This window comes from Sorghum bicolor, chromosome 10, assembly GCF_000003195.3.
Source record: "Sorghum bicolor cultivar BTx623 chromosome 10, Sorghum_bicolor_NCBIv3, whole genome shotgun sequence".
Taxonomy (NCBI): domain Eukaryota; kingdom Viridiplantae; phylum Streptophyta; class Magnoliopsida; order Poales; family Poaceae; genus Sorghum; species Sorghum bicolor.
In genome coordinates, this window is record NC_012879.2 from 60,809,176 (window position 1) to 60,824,939 (window position 15,764).

The window sequence follows — 15,764 nt, forward strand, 5'->3', positions numbered from 1 at the left end:
AGTAGGCTCAAAAGATTTGTTTCGCAAATTACAGTCAAATTGTGCAATTAGTTATTTTTTAATTTATATTTAATGCTTCGTGCATGTGTCGTAAAATTCGATGTAACGGAGAATCTGAAAAATTTTGCAAATTTTTTTGGAACTCACATGTGTGACTTTTCACTCACGCACTCCGTCAGCTGCTGATGATGCTGAGCTTCCCAGCGCTACTACACGCTAGGATCTTTCCCATATACTCGTTGCAGACGGCCGACCAGTCATGCACCTGTGTTTTCTTTGTAGTTGAAATTCCATTGCACCCCAAAAACAAAGTACAACTATGAGTGAAGATTGTCCCATTCGAAATTTTCCAGTGCTTGAGTAACATTATGTCTGGGCGAATAAGCTAATACTATCTCCGTCTGAAAAGAATATAATTATGAGATCTGTGTCAGTCAATATAGCTTAAGTTTAACTAAGTTTACAGTAAATATAGAGTAAACATTTATATATGGAAATAATTTTATTATAAAAATTTATTCTATATAACTAATTTAAGGATACTTATTTATATATATTATTATCGTTAGTATTTTTTATATAAATTTAGTTAAAGTTTAAATAGTTTGACTTATTTAAAAACGAGAATTATATTTTTTTTAGACAGAGGGAGTACCTTAAGACAAGAGCATGGCTCACCTTTTTTCAGTGAGGTTTCTCACTTGATGACCGATTGTCTGCATCTAAGAAAGTAGAGGCCTGGGTATGGGCGGATCTAGAGGTATTCCCCAGTATTCTTGAAAATACTTAACTATTTTGATATACTTTTATGTAGATATGTGTATATACTTATATATATGAATGTATAATGCTATAATCTATAGTATTTTTCCACATTTGAGCTTAAAACAGGTAAAAAAACTAGTATTTCAATTAGAAGTTTAGATTCTAGAAAGTAAATATTGATTTAAAGTTGCTGATTTACAGTGTTATTAGCCATATTTTAAACCTATAAATTTGACCCTTTTTTTATAACATAGAAATGGGAATACCCAAGTTTCAAATCCTAGCTTCGCCACTGGGTGTGAAGCAAACTAGCATGAACAGTCGTGGCCAACACTCGATTGCCAGTATAGAGAGCTGCATCCTACGAACTAAGGCCCTGTTTAGATTGAGGATGAAAATTTTTTAGATATCACATCGGATGTGTCGGAAGGATGTCGGGAAGGGTTTTTAAAACAAATTACATAGCTCGTCAGGAAACTGCAAGACAAATCTATTAAGTATAATTAATTTATCATTAGCACATGTGGGTTACTGTAGCACTTAAGGCTAATCATGGAGTAACTAGGCTTAAAAATTTTGTCTCGTGATTTTTAACCAAACTGTGTAATTAGTTTATTTTTTTATCTATATTTAATGTTTCATGTATGTGTCCAAAGATTCGATGGGATGGATGAAAATTTTTTGGGTGAATAACTAAACAGGGCCTAAGAGCCATAGCCATTCTCATACGCATCCAACACGACTATAGAGATAAGAGCATATGACCTAAGGACATATTTAACTTTACCTTATTTTTATAGACAACCCAGTATTGGTAAATATGTAGCAGTTCGCATAGTCACAAGATAATATTGATAAACTAATTAGACGATGTTTGGTTCATGGACCGTGGTACCTATATTTAAGGGTACTCACAATGTAGACTCTATTATATAGTCTAAAGTTATTTATTACATCGAACAATGTGGACTTAGAGTCTAAAAAAGATTTAGAGTCTTATTTTTTCTATATCTTTTTCAATAAATATGCTGCCACATCAGCAAAATACCATAAATAATATGTAATTAATTGTTTTAGAATCTGTGATAGAGTCTTGCATTGTGAGTGCTCTAATCAAATTTTTTAAAAAGATTGACTTCTCGAAGCAAGAGATGTGCAGTTATTTCTGGATTGAGAGAGTTTTTTATATGTGTGGACACAAAATTTAACTTCCGCTTGGATTCAGACAAAGAAGCAAGACCCTCAAGCTAGCAACGACTCCTGCCTGGGTCCTGTCTAGCTAGGTTAGCAACCAAGAATTGAATCCTGACGCGTCCTTTGAAAATGACCGCTATGCATGGTGAAGTAGCAAGTACTTGTGGTGTGCATGTAATGCACGCGTGGACGTACTACGCTGGAGAGCAGTTGTCATCGTCGTCCATATTGGTCCATCTAGGAGAAAAACTAAGGTTGTCTCCAGAGTGGACACAGGTGTGCCGCATAAGTCTCATTTAACAACATGTGTAATCACCCAATCTGTAGGGGTTTTGATTCGCTCTTCTTCCTCGTTGGACAGTTGATATGGAAAGAGTGGAACACAAGGATTTTCAATGGTGTCGCAACTCCGCCGACACAAATGGACTGAAAGATCCAGGAAGAGGTTGACAATTGGTGTCCTGTGTTGACAATTGGTGTCTTGCGCTAGCTTACGGCATTGCGGGTGCTCATGGCCTTCTCTTGAATGGCCGAACCCCTTAGTCACTCAGTTTGTATCCATGTAATCACAACTTCTTGTTTCATCGGGCTATGTAGCTTCAATAACTTCGGATTACCGTGGCAACTTTGTGTTGTAACAAACTCTCTTCTTTTTAATAAAAAAAATGTGCTAAGGCACGATCGCGCGAAAAACAACAACATGTGTAATCTCTCTGTGTGGGGTGTCAAAGTGTGGGCATCTCGCCCGCCTTTGGTCACACCATGTAAAACTTGTTATCCCCTTAATGAAATGCGTGCAATGATGTGCATGTTTGTGAAAAAAGTGACCTCATTTACCTCATCCTTTCTATTTTTCTCCATCTCCTCTTTCTCCTTGTATTCTATTTGTTTTTTCTCTTCCTCTCCATCCTCTCGAAGACGCGTTAACGCCCCTCCTCCCTCTCCCACTAGTGAATCCAAAAAATTTCCAGGCTTTTTACCATGAGCTTTAATAGCACTTGATAGAGTGCACAGCTATATCCAAATACAAATAATAGATGTACTAGCCAATGAATGTGGAGGCATAACACCATATAGAAGAAAATACACAAACGAGAATAACATTAAGGCATGATATTTTTTATTAACGAGGTTTTTGCGATGTGCCTATATCTTCGTGGCATGCATGCATACGAGCGCTCCTCATTATAAACAATAGGTACACCAACATCTAGGCACTCCTGGGGCTTGTCACCGTCCAAAGTAGCCACCAAGTGCTCACTTTGTTATAGCAAGGGATTATATCATTTTTATGGCCTATAGATATAGAGTTAGATAGTCCCTAGCTAATATGACTCAGATCGTAATATAATTAAAACATACGTATAAAATATTCAACAAGTGGTGGTATGCTTGGTGCTAGAGGCGGAGAGGTCGGAAGAGTTAGTGTGCTGATAAATCTTCGTTTAATTTGCCGGATCGGAGGAGGAAGAAAAGAAGGGCTTTCGTTCAAAAAAGTATCCGCATGCAGCTGGCTTTGCGCGGTATAGGTATATGGTGGATATGCAGAAGCAAATGTATTATTTATGCATCGATCATTGACCACAAGAAGTCAAGAACCCTTTCAAAAAAAAAAAAAAAATTGGACTACCACCAGTGTACGTAAGGGTAGTATACTAGCATCATTGTAGCTAGGCTATCCAATATATTCCACACCGACGACGACCATGCCATGCATGCCCCCAAGCCAAAAGCCAAACCGTGTGTGCTGGATATATCGGATCGGAGAGAAAGAGAGAGATGACATGCAATGCCAATGCATGCATATTCCGCCGATCCCATCATCCCATCTCGCACGTTCTCACATACGATAGATATATCTACATAATACCAAATTAAAACAGCATGCAGTGGTTGGTCACCGGACGTACGGACTCAGCATATGCATCATGTATGTAAATGTACGTCAATGGCGGTCTCTACGCTGCGCTGCCTGCTGCTGCTGGAATAATCCGGGTATATATTTTCCGGACCACAGAGACTCACTTGGATGCCTTCCAATTCCAATATCCATGATGATAATCTAGTCTGTGAGCTTCGGTCGTCGGTAGCTTCAGTGTGAAAATACGACAGAGAAATAGGGGATATAGAGCTTTTAATTTAGTACTCGATCGGTATGGAGTTTATTACTTTTATTTGAGGGTACTGACTTGCCTATACGTACTAAACAAAGGAAGTGTGTGTGTTGGGTCCAGAGAACTAAAAGTATATGAGCACAGAATTATTTTCAAAATAAATTGAAAGGGTATAATAGTACTTTAGGTTAGCTACCCCTTATATCGTCTCTCCTTTCATCTCTCTGAGCGCAACTAGAGAAAGAGGCCGTACGATCTCTTGTCCAGCTTCTCCGCCTTCGCCTCGATCTCCACCTGGAGCACCCTGGAGATGTCGTCGGAGGCAGCCTGCTAGTGCTTGGTGTTCCCGGCGTGATGATGATGCCAACCAACGATCGAGGATCCTGAATCCCAGCATGGCAAAGATGGCAGGTCTTCTTATTGGCGTAGTCTCGGACATGATGCATGGTGACGTTGAGCGGCCGGGTAGTCGATCGCCGCCGATGCCAAATTAGCCGAGCCGAAAGTGGAAGAAGCATAGCGTTGGCGGGTGTGCTCCGGAATGAGAGCCCAGATCGAGGCGAGGGAGCAGACAACCAATGTTATGCTGTAGACGATCGACGCTCTTCCGGTCAAGTCTGTCGCTGAGCCAGCTGAAGAAGAGCTATATATATATATATATATATATATATATATATATATATATATATATATATATATATATATATATATATATATATATATATATATATATATATATCCCCTGAGAGCGTACCGCACAGTGTGACGCCGTTCACAGCGGCCGCGACGTTGGGTGGCAGCGTGGCCGTGTCCGGCTTGTAAGTTGGGGTCGATGATGTAGACGTGGTCGAGCTGCTAGCTAGCTAGATGCAGAAGAGAGGTCGACACGTTGGCGAAGAAGCCCATGCCCGCCAAAACGATGGAAGAGTACGTCCATCTTGTATGAGAAGGCCCGGCCCGCTCGTTCTGTTCCCAGGCCACCACGCGTTCTACTTCTAGACTAGAGGCAGCAGGCCGCCTGTCTCGACTACAAAATCCACCTAAACTGCAGTATTATTAATTTCAAGCCAATGGATATGTGGTTGCCTGGCCTGTGCAATTGTGCATCGTAGTATACGAGGCCTTGTTTAGTTACACCTAAATTTTTTTTAAAAAAAAAATCAACATTTTTGACACATGCAATCTTACAACACATATATATAGAGTATTAAATATATATATAAAATAACTATTTGTATAGTTTTTTATAATTTGCGAGACGAATCTTTTGAGCTCAAATAATTGTCAAATACAAACAAAATGCTACAGTACCCTAATCCAAAAATTTTTTTGAATCTAACAATGCCTGAATATAATCTCCTCACTATACATGTACACGAGTCTAGTGATCTATATCTAATCTATAATTTTGAACTCCACTAGCTATATACTTCAATATGCAAGCTGTCCACCGCAGTAATTCACTATCTCCATACTTATTCCTCCTACTGGGCTGATGGTTTATCTTCTCTGTTGTATGAAAGTTTGGGATAGGTTGAAGGCCTAAAAGTTTGTAGGCATTCTCTGAGCATATCGTACATCTTTTATTTGTAGATGATAGTCTTCTATTCTTCTGAGCGAATCAACAAGGGTCACTCCATTGCAGTCAAGAATGTTCTCAATATTTTTTAAGAGTGTACACAGTTGAGTCCAAGCAACTGTTTTTTGCTCGTGAGTGAAAATTACTGTCCAAGCAACAGTTGAGTTGAGACGAGAGGCTGGAGGGTTCGAACCACCGGATGTTATTTGTCCACGTGGCAGTGGATTAAGGTGTCTATACACCGAGTCTCTCGGTGGATTAGGACAGATCAAATGTGACAATAAAAAACGAAGGGAGTATTTATCGGTAGAAATTACTGGCCTTACATTTAATCATAGAAAATTCCACCGGTCATCTTAAATCTGTGTGCCGTACGTATCAAGAAACCATGCATACTGTAATCTACATTATTGTGGCCCTACACCGTCCAATCAGACGTTAAGGCCTTGTTTAGATCCAAAAACTTTTTAGATTTTGACACTGTAGCACTTTCGTTTTTATTTGACAAACATTGTCCAATCATAGAATAACTAGGCTTCAAAGATTCGTCTCGTGATTTACAGGTAAATTGTGCAATTAGTTATCTTTTTTTATCAATATTTAATGCTCCATGCATATGCCGCAAGATTCGATGTGACGGAAAATCTTATAAAGTTTTAGATTTTTGGGTGCATCCAAACAAGGCCTAAGACGATCATTTTCAGGTGCTTCCTTCAAACACGATGGCTCTCATACCATGCATCCCACTAGCTCCCCCTCACCCTCCCGCGTCAATGTCATTAATAAACTAAATTACTCTCTCTCCCTGAAAGCTGCAACTTATAGAGCTGTCCTAAGTCAAACTTTTACAACTTTGACCAAATTGAAAAAAACGCTAAGATTTATAGTACCAAATTAATACTATTAAATTTATTATAGAATATATTTTCATAAGATACTTATTTTATGTCATAGATATTGATGCTCTTTTCTATAAAGTTAGTCAAAGTTTGACTGACACGGATTATAGGAGTTGAAGCTTTCAAGGACAGAGGGAGTATTACATAGCAACACCTTTAGCTGGTATTTTCCAAATGACCCTCATGTATCCTTCATCGCAGTAATTACCTTGGACTTGGAGTCTGGCCTCTAGAATTCTTAAAACACAAGATTAGAATAAAAAATATGTAGAATTGGAATTGCATGAAAATGCAAAAGAAAGTTTTCGTGAGATCCAACCTCATGCTAGTAATCAGAAAAAAATTCACACGTGTTGTTAACGCTTTGTTAGGGATAAGCTAGGGTGGTAACCAGACATGTAGCTTTAGTTTCTCTAAGAAGCAACTTGACCTTTGAGCCACATCCATGCAATGAGTTTATGGCTGGTGTCTATACAAGGCAAAATTATGACCAGTATTGTCTTTGAAGACATGATATTTCAAAGAAAAAGGAATTAAATATTTTTGAAAGTACTTTCCATAGGTGAATATAATTATCGTGTATATATTTTACACCGTGAGTCTGTATATATAATATATACGACTCGTTATGCACCGATGTGTGTGTGAACAATACCAGTCTTAATGGTAAGTTTTATGACACAGTTACTAAGACACTGCTAGATATCTTTAGTGTCGTGTGACATGTTTCATCTAGATTGAAAAAGCATGTCAGTCTTTCTCTTCATAATTAATATGTCAACTCAACAAAATTTGCTGATGTGTCACAAACATTACATGAGAATAAAACACCTTTGAAGAACCCATTGAAACTGGTCTAGTAATGGTTCAAGTTAATGAAGCTTGACCGGCAAAAAGAAAAAAAAAACTGGACTAAATTAAGGTGGTATTATCGTGCGTGTCATCATCATGGCACCGTAGAGCCATATATACAAGACTTGTATTATTGAGTGAAGACCAGCTCTTGCTTGGAATATCGTGAAAACGTTCTGTCTCCTTTGACTGGGATAACATTAACATCATGAATGAATTGAAGCAAGTAGCTAGGATGACGTGGTCATGCTCAACTTAATTTCTAGTGCTTGTTTTGGAGTAGCGTACGTGGTGGGGGTCAGAGGACGAAGGTGGAGATGAAATTTAATTAGTGGTCCGGTATAATTGATGTGGTCATGCTCAACTTAATTTCTAGTCTCTAAACTTTCAAAGGGCCGGCATATGCATGAGCATGATGATATATGCATGGGTCGATGGGTGGTGGTTCCAGTCAGCGCGAGTCAGATGAGACCGAGACGACCTGAAACAAGAAGCTGTTCGTTCTCTTCTTTCTCCAGCCCAAGGAAAAGAAGAAGAAGAAGAAGAAGATTCGCAGAACCTTGCTGCCTGCTGCAACGCCTCTGACGCCCGTACGTGCACACGACTCACCCGCCAACCGCCATCTATATCCACTCAAAAAAAAAAAAAAAAAAACCCTCACCCGCCATTTACATTGCAAATGCAGATGCTCCCAACTTTTTTTTTATTAGCTCCATGTGTACTTGTTTAAAAAAAATTTCACTGCGCGCGCATGCATGCTTGTTTCTTGGATCCAGTATATTTTCTTGGATCAAACATATATAGTAAATATTTGATGAACTAGCTGCAAGATATAATATATATAACTAAATTATACGAGCTGACCACTAACCTAGCATGGGATGCCACTCAGGTTCCTTAACTCCGGACTTGTTTAGTTCCGAAAACTGAACAGTTTTCGAAACTGTAGCACTTTCGTTTTTATTTGACAAACATTATCCAATCATGGAGTAACTAGGCTTAAAAGATTCATCTCGTGATTTACAGGTAAACTGTACAATTAGTTTTTATTTTTGTCTATATTTAATACTCCATGCATGTGGCGTAAAATTCGATGTGACGAAGAATCTTGAAAAGATTTTGATTTTTGAGAGTGAACTAAACAAGGCCTCCCTTGATACATCTTCATGTCTGGCAGCTTGTCTTAGGGCTTCTCCAGTGGCTTTGATAAAAGCAACTCGCGCTCCTACGTGAAGACTGAATGAGATGACAGCGACCTGCGCGAACTTGTTGCCAGTGGAGACGACTGCGGAGACGGCCACGACCTCGCCAATGGAGACAGTCGTGACCTGCGCGTCTCCGGTGAAGCGAACAGAAGCGAAGAGGAAAAAAAAGAAGGGATGAGTCAGATATGGGTCCCACACCATGTAGTATGAATTGACTCTTCAATGATTCGGTTTGGGATATACTCCATACGTGGCCCTTTCTTTATTTGTTCTTTATTCGATGAGCCGATTCACCATTGTGTATAGATGGCCATGGTAAGGTGACATCCCATTGTGGGTGCCCTTACGATGACACATGAGGTCTGACCTTAAACTTATCATAGGTATGTCACCTACTCCTAACTTCCACTTATAGAGCACAACTTTGACCCTATGGCTTCAACTATTAAAGCAGACATCAGGATATTCGAGGTGAATGATGAAGAAGCGTAGGGATGGTTAACAACGATGCGGTGAGAGACTAATGTCTAGGGGAGCACGGAGATAGAGCGTCGTCCACACTACTTCAACAATACTTTTCAGCGGATGAACAATATTTTTCTTTCGCAATATTTCATCATAAGCCAAAATTCATCGGAACAAACAGGAACGCTGCACGAAGCTTGTGAGGCCTGTTTGGATATGTAGGGAACTTACGACAAATTTGGCCACCAAAAAATAACATTTTAAAAAGACATGTATTATAATTTATAAGCCTTAACAAGCAGAGGCAAACCTAGACTTAGAGAATGTGTATTGAAACCTTGAAATGATAAAAAAGCTCGATTGCATAACCCTTTTGTTTTGGCATGTATATATATAGTTAATTGTATCCTTGAATACCATTGATTAGTGAATGTAACAATGTCCTCAAATTAATAAACCCCCCCCCCCACACACACACAAGCTCCAATAACTGATAGTGCAATTTTGAGAGTTCATTCATGGAGACCTAGGTAGATGAAATGAAATTTTGAAACAATTTTAGAGCCCGCGATGTGTTTTACTCATAGTTCGGCTAGGCGGCGACTAGTCGCGACTAGGCGCTGGGCGAAGCCCGTCGCCTCGACTAGGTGGGTAGTCGCCCATCTCGGCGATAGGCGGAACTAAGGGGCGCGCGAGATGGGCGTGGAAGCGACGCGGAAGCGGATGCGGACGCACGCGCCCGCGGAAATTTGCCGCAGCGAGCCAGGGCGCGAAGGTTTCCGCGCGGAGGCGGACGCCGAGGGCATGCGCGCGCAGATGGAATCAGGCGCGAGGTCTTCCCCGCCGGCGCACCCCTCCCCGTCCCATGGTCAATCCCCTTCCCCTCCTCCGCCAGCGGCTGCTCTCCCCTGCTCCTCTCCCCTCCCATGTTCTTCACCCCTCCCTCTCAGGCTGCTCCCCTGTCCCGTGTCCCCTCCCCTGCTCCCCGCCTCCTCTCTGATTGAGTGTCTGTGACTGCATGTCTCATTGATTGCCAAAACGCCTAGGAAAACGTCTAGGAGCGCCTAGGCGCGAGTACTCCCGACTAGGCGCTAGGCAATGGGTCAGCGCCTAGATTCCGCCTAGCGCCTAGCTAAACCTTGGTTTTACTCAACATAGGATACACACATTAGCCTGTTCGATTGTCTATATGTGGACTGGTCATACTCTTCATGAATACAGTATTGATCATACTCTCCTTGAATGCAGCAGCACATCATTTGGTTGGTTGTATGCTAGGCAAATTGGGCCTTCTATGTCTTCTAGGCAGGCAACCAAACACGCTAATAGAGAACATAGAAGGAACAGTAAGCCCAACATGCAAATTGGGCCTCTACTTTTTCCATTTGCATGCTGCCCTGTAAAAAATAGGGACCCAAAATCTATTGCAACTCTAGCACAAGCCCCTACAAGGAGCTCCAGGTACGCAAGGTCGATGAGGTTGCCGTGGAAGTAGTAGGACCTCATAGTGTTGTGCTAGTCGGGAATGACGGGCACGGCCGCCGCCGACACGGGCAGGAGGCCGTTGTTGTCGTCGCCGCCGGCGTAGCAGACTAGGCCTCGTGAGACGAACACGGGGATCTGCGGGTCCGGCTTCGGCGGCTGGTTGGCGAGCGTGACCATGTGGTAGTGTGTCGGCGGTGCGTCGCAGTCATCAGCACGTCAATCGTCTCGCCCAGCGCGACAGTGACCATGTTCGTCTCAAACAACGTCAGGTAGTTGCCGTCGGCGCCGGCCGCCCTAGCTGCGTGCAGGTGCTGCTGGAGACGCGGAACCTCCGGGTGAAACGCGGAGCCTCCAGGCAGGTCTACACCCACCTCCCTCTCCTTCGACGGCGGCCTCGTCCTCACCAATAGTGCGGCCCACAAGGTGCCCTGGCCGACACACCAACAACGCGGATCATGACGGCCTGCGGCCTGCTCGTGAGGTGGGAGATGGAGGCCGGTGGACTGCGGCCTGCTGCTCGACGACGCCTGGAGAGGAGGGGGCGCTCGCATGAAGGGCGAGGAGGAGGCGGTGGGAGGGCGGCGCGGTGGCATTGGGGGCGTCGGAGGAGAGGGAGAGGATAGGAAGGTCCTGTTCTTGGGGGCCTGTAACTAAAATTTGGGAGTACTCGTAAAATGAGAGCCCACTTAGGAGGTAATTAGAATTGTTTTTTTACTCAAGCTCTTAAAATTTAGAATGTAGGCCTATTTAGAACTCCATTGGAGTTGCTCTAAGAGCAACTCCAGCCCAGCATGCAAATTGGGTCCCTACTTTTTCCATTTGCATGTTGTTGAGCCGTCCTCCTGCTAGCCTTCGGCGCCATCACCTTCCTTCTCATCCGCCACTGCCTGGCCGCCCTGCGCCGTCGACCCTCCGTCGACGCCGACCTAGAGGCACGAGCTCCAGTAGCGCCTCGTCATCGTTAGCCACAGCCAGCGGCGGCAGCGGCCAAGCCCAAGTAGCAGCAGCAGCAGCAGCAAGCGTTACTAATAGCAGCCGTCAAGAAAGAGGCGCAGCAGCAGGTGGAGGCGCTGACCGGTGGCTTCGACGAGGCGGTCGTGGTGGGCCACGGTGGCTCCAGCACATGTACCTCACCAGACTCATGGACAGCTCACCTATCGCCGTCAAGGTGTACGGCTGTTGTTCGAGAGGATCCTATTGCTAGGGACTCAAAACTAAAATTTAGGAGTGCTTTTCAAATAGGAGTCCTATTAAAGTGAATTTTTTTACGATTTAGAATAGGGACCTTGCTCTAAAGAGCCTAACCGAAGCCCCCTACATATACGAATTCAAAAACCGTAAACGACCCTAGTTCGTAGGAAGTTTCCAACCGACTTGAACGAACTCGCGTCGAATTCCATTCCATTGAAAACACGCGACGCGAGCGTCCTCCAGTCCAAGTCCGTGTCGTTCTACCTAGCGTGCGTGGACCAACCAATAACCGCATATATATATATATATATATATATGCTGCCACGCCCACGCACATACCGTATTCATCAGCTGATGACAAGAGAGACCAGCAGGGCGGGGGCGCTCCGCTGACTGATCAGCCCAGCCCGCCTCGCCCGCGTTTTCTTCTTCATCATCATGGGCCAATCGCCAGCCATGCAGCCGCCCTCGCCGCGCCGCCGCGCCACCACCAGGGCCCTACTGCGCCTGCTCTTCCTCGTCGCCCTCTCCCTCGCCGCGCTGCTCGCCTTCGTCACCTCCACCCCGTCCTCCTCCTTCTCCACCGCGCGCCGCGCCCTGCAGCTCGTGCCGCCGCGCCGCCACCGCCAGCCGCTAACCACCCTCCGCGCCGTCCGGAGGGACGAGGACGAGCCGGACAGGCCCACCTCGCCCGTCGTCGCCCCGCGAGCGGTGGGGCAGGGCCACCACCGCTCGTCGGACCTCGACGCCGTGCTGCTCCCGGACTGGGAGGTCCTCGTCCTGCTCCGCCCCGGCGACGACGACGACGCGCCCCCCGGCAACGCCACGTGCGCGTTCCCGGCCGGGGCCACGTCCCCGGCGCGGTCGCTCGGGAGGATGCCCGCGTCCGGCCGCCGAGCCTACACGTGCGCCATGCCCAGGCCGGAGCGCCGCCACAGCAGGCCCTTCCGCGCGCCACGCCTCGTCGTCGTCGCCGCCACTACCACGCTGTCGTCGTCGTCCTCGGAGGAAGAGCGGTCGTTGACGCCGGAGATGATGCGTTGGAGCGGCCGCCTCGTGTACGACTCCGCCGCGCTCGCCGCCGGCGGCGACGTCCTCGTGTTCGCCAAGGGAGTCAACGCGCGCCAGGGAGTCAACCGCGACGCCACGGACGTCCGGTGCATCTACTACCGCCGCGGCATTAGCGGCAGCGCCGCCACCGTCGTCGCCTCGCTCCCGGCCTCTACCTCGGCGCAGCAGGTCTTCCGGTGCCCCCCGCCGCCAAGCACTGCCGCCATGACCATGACCGCGTCCCCAGCCGAGGCGCAGCAGCTTCGCGTCACGATCGCCGTCGCTGGCGAGGACCCCATCCCCTCGGTGGCGACCTACACCCCTCCTCCTCCTCCTCCTCCTCCTCCACCAAAGAAGAAGCTCATCTGCGGCTGCACCATGGTCCGCGACGTGGCCAAGTTCCTCCGGGAGTGGGTGGTCTACCACGCGGCGGTGGGCGTCGACCGCTTCTACCTCTACGACAACGGGAGCGGGGATGACCTGGAGGGCCAGGTGCACCAGCTCAGCGCGGAGGGCTTCCACGTATCCACACACGCGTGGCCCTGGCCCAAGACGCAGGAGGCCGGGTTCTCCTACACAGCCGCGGTGCACCGAGATTCGTGTGAGTGGATGGCGTTCATCGACGTCGATGAGTTCATCTTCTCCCCAGACTGGGCTGGGTCGAGCAAGCCGACCAAATCCATGCTCCGGTCCGTTGTCACCGCCGTCAAGCCTAACATCGGGCAGGTCACGCTAGGGTGCAAAGATTTCGGGCCCTCAGGGCGGACCAAGCACCCCAAGGAGGGAGTCACCCAAGGGTACACGTGCCGGAGGCGAGCCGAGGAGCGCCACAAGTCACTCGTTAGGCTCGACTCTGTGGCCCCATCACTGATGAACTCTGTCCACCATTTCAAGCTTCGGCCCGAGTTCAAGTGGGAGCGATCGAGGGCTGTGAGGGTGAACCACTACAAGTACCAGGCTTGGGATGAGTTCAAGGTCAAGTTCCGCCGCCGTGTGTCCACCTATGTGGCGGACTGGACCGACCGGGTCAACCATGGGTCCAAGGACCGCACACCCGGCCTAGGGTTCGAGGCGGTTGAACCAGCCGGGTGGCCACACAAGTTCTGCGAGGTGGAGGACACCCTGCTCCGGGACGTGACACGGAGGTGGTTTGGTGTTGGATTCACCAATAAGCTTGCTCATCACCGGCCGGTTGGAGGGACAACTCACAGCAGCTCATAGTATTAGTTTTGGTATATACTCTTTATTAATTGGACACGGAAACATACATGTATATTATACAGAGTAGATTAGGGAGAATTCATTTTGATTCTTTCAACAGACAGGGTTTTGTTAATCATTTTTTATGTGATTTAACAAAGGTGTACAAAGACGGTTAGGAGGAGGTGTAACTTCCATGTGATTATTTATGCCTTTCTTGTTGCAGCGGATTGGCACTGGCAAGAAATGTGTACAAAAAGCTAACTGATCAGTCGTTGCTTACCTTCAATTCTTTGTTTGTATTCTATATAATATAATATATAATCATGCATGCATGATACAGTATGCTTCCATGTGATTGGCAGGTGGAATAAGCATCATGTGAATGTGATGTTGGCATCAGCATATATGCTAACGTGTATGCGATGATACCTGGCCTTGTTTAGTCCCAAAAAATTTTGCAAAATTTTTTCAGATTTCCCGTCACATCGAATCTTTAGACGCATGCATGGAGTATTAAATATAGACGAAAATAAAAACTAATTGCATAGTTTGGTCGAAATTGAAGAGACGAATCTTTTGAGCCTAATTAGTCCATGATTTGACAATATTTGTCAAATACAAACGAAAGTGCTATAGTGTCTGTTTTGCAAAAATTTTTGGAACTAAACAAGGTTATATAATAAGGAAAAAAACTAGATAGTTGTAGTCAAGCAAAGTTACATTCTCCATGAAACAGAGACAATGGCGCTACTGTAGCACTTTCATTTGTTTATGACAAATATTATCTAATCATGGACTAACTAGGATCAAAAGATTCGTCTCGCAATTTACAGCTAAACTGTGCAACTAGTTTTTGTTTTCGCCTATATTTAATGTTTCATACATGTGTCGCAAGATTCGATGTGACAGGAAATCTTGAAAACTTTTTGATTTTTGGGGTGAACTAAACAAGGCCTAAACAAGGCCAAAGTTACATTCTGCAACTCCATGAGACAGAGACATGGCGCCTCTCTTTCAGGAGATGGTTGCACGAGGAACTTCAAAATCTGCTCAGAAGACTTCAGGATATTATTGTCCATAGATACAATACTAACCTTGAAAATGATAAGGCAAGTTGGAACTGGGAGAAGTCTGGACGCTTGTCGTTGAGATCTACGTATAAACATCTCTGTAGTAAAAAGTTTGGGGACAGCTTCAGGAAATTTTGGAAAGCTAAAATCCCTCTGAAAATTAAGATCTTTATATGGTTGCTAGAAGAAGCAATTCTTACTAAAGATAACCTTTGTAAACGTAAGTGGAAAGGCAACGAATATGTGCCTTCTGCACAGATAAGGAAAGTGTGCGTCACATTTTCTTTGAATGTGCGACAGCCAAATTTCAGCGAAGCAGTACTTTCTAATGAAGGAACAGTATTTTTCTTCCCACAACATTTCAACATCAGCGCAAATCAAATTTCAGCAAAACGAACGGGTTGACTGTAGACCAAGTAACTTGGACCAATACTGGTTTTGTATTAGTAATAGTTTGCCCCAAGGTCAGCAGGTGTACGCTATGGGGCTGGCAGCTATATGTTAGGCCATTTGGAGAACTAGAAACTCTATTTGTTTGAAACAAATAGAACGGCAAACCTTTGTTTGTTTGGAACTCTATTTGTCTCTTCAAGAAGACTGCGGCCTTGTTTAGTTCCCAAAAATTTTGCAAAATTTTTCAGATTTTTTGTCACATCGAATCTTTAGACGTATGCATGGAGTATTAAATATAA

At 45.1% G+C, this 15,764-nt stretch overlaps 1 protein-coding gene across 1 annotated transcript; it reads left to right on the forward strand.

Moving 5' to 3' along the window:
• Positions 12,108-14,268, forward strand: LOC8069233 (glycosyltransferase family 92 protein Os08g0121900). Its single transcript, XM_002437589.2, has one exon. It carries the CDS (start codon positions 12,188-12,190, stop codon positions 14,018-14,020), a length of 1,833 nt encoding a protein of 610 aa, XP_002437634.2. The 5' UTR covers positions 12,108-12,187; the 3' UTR covers positions 14,021-14,268.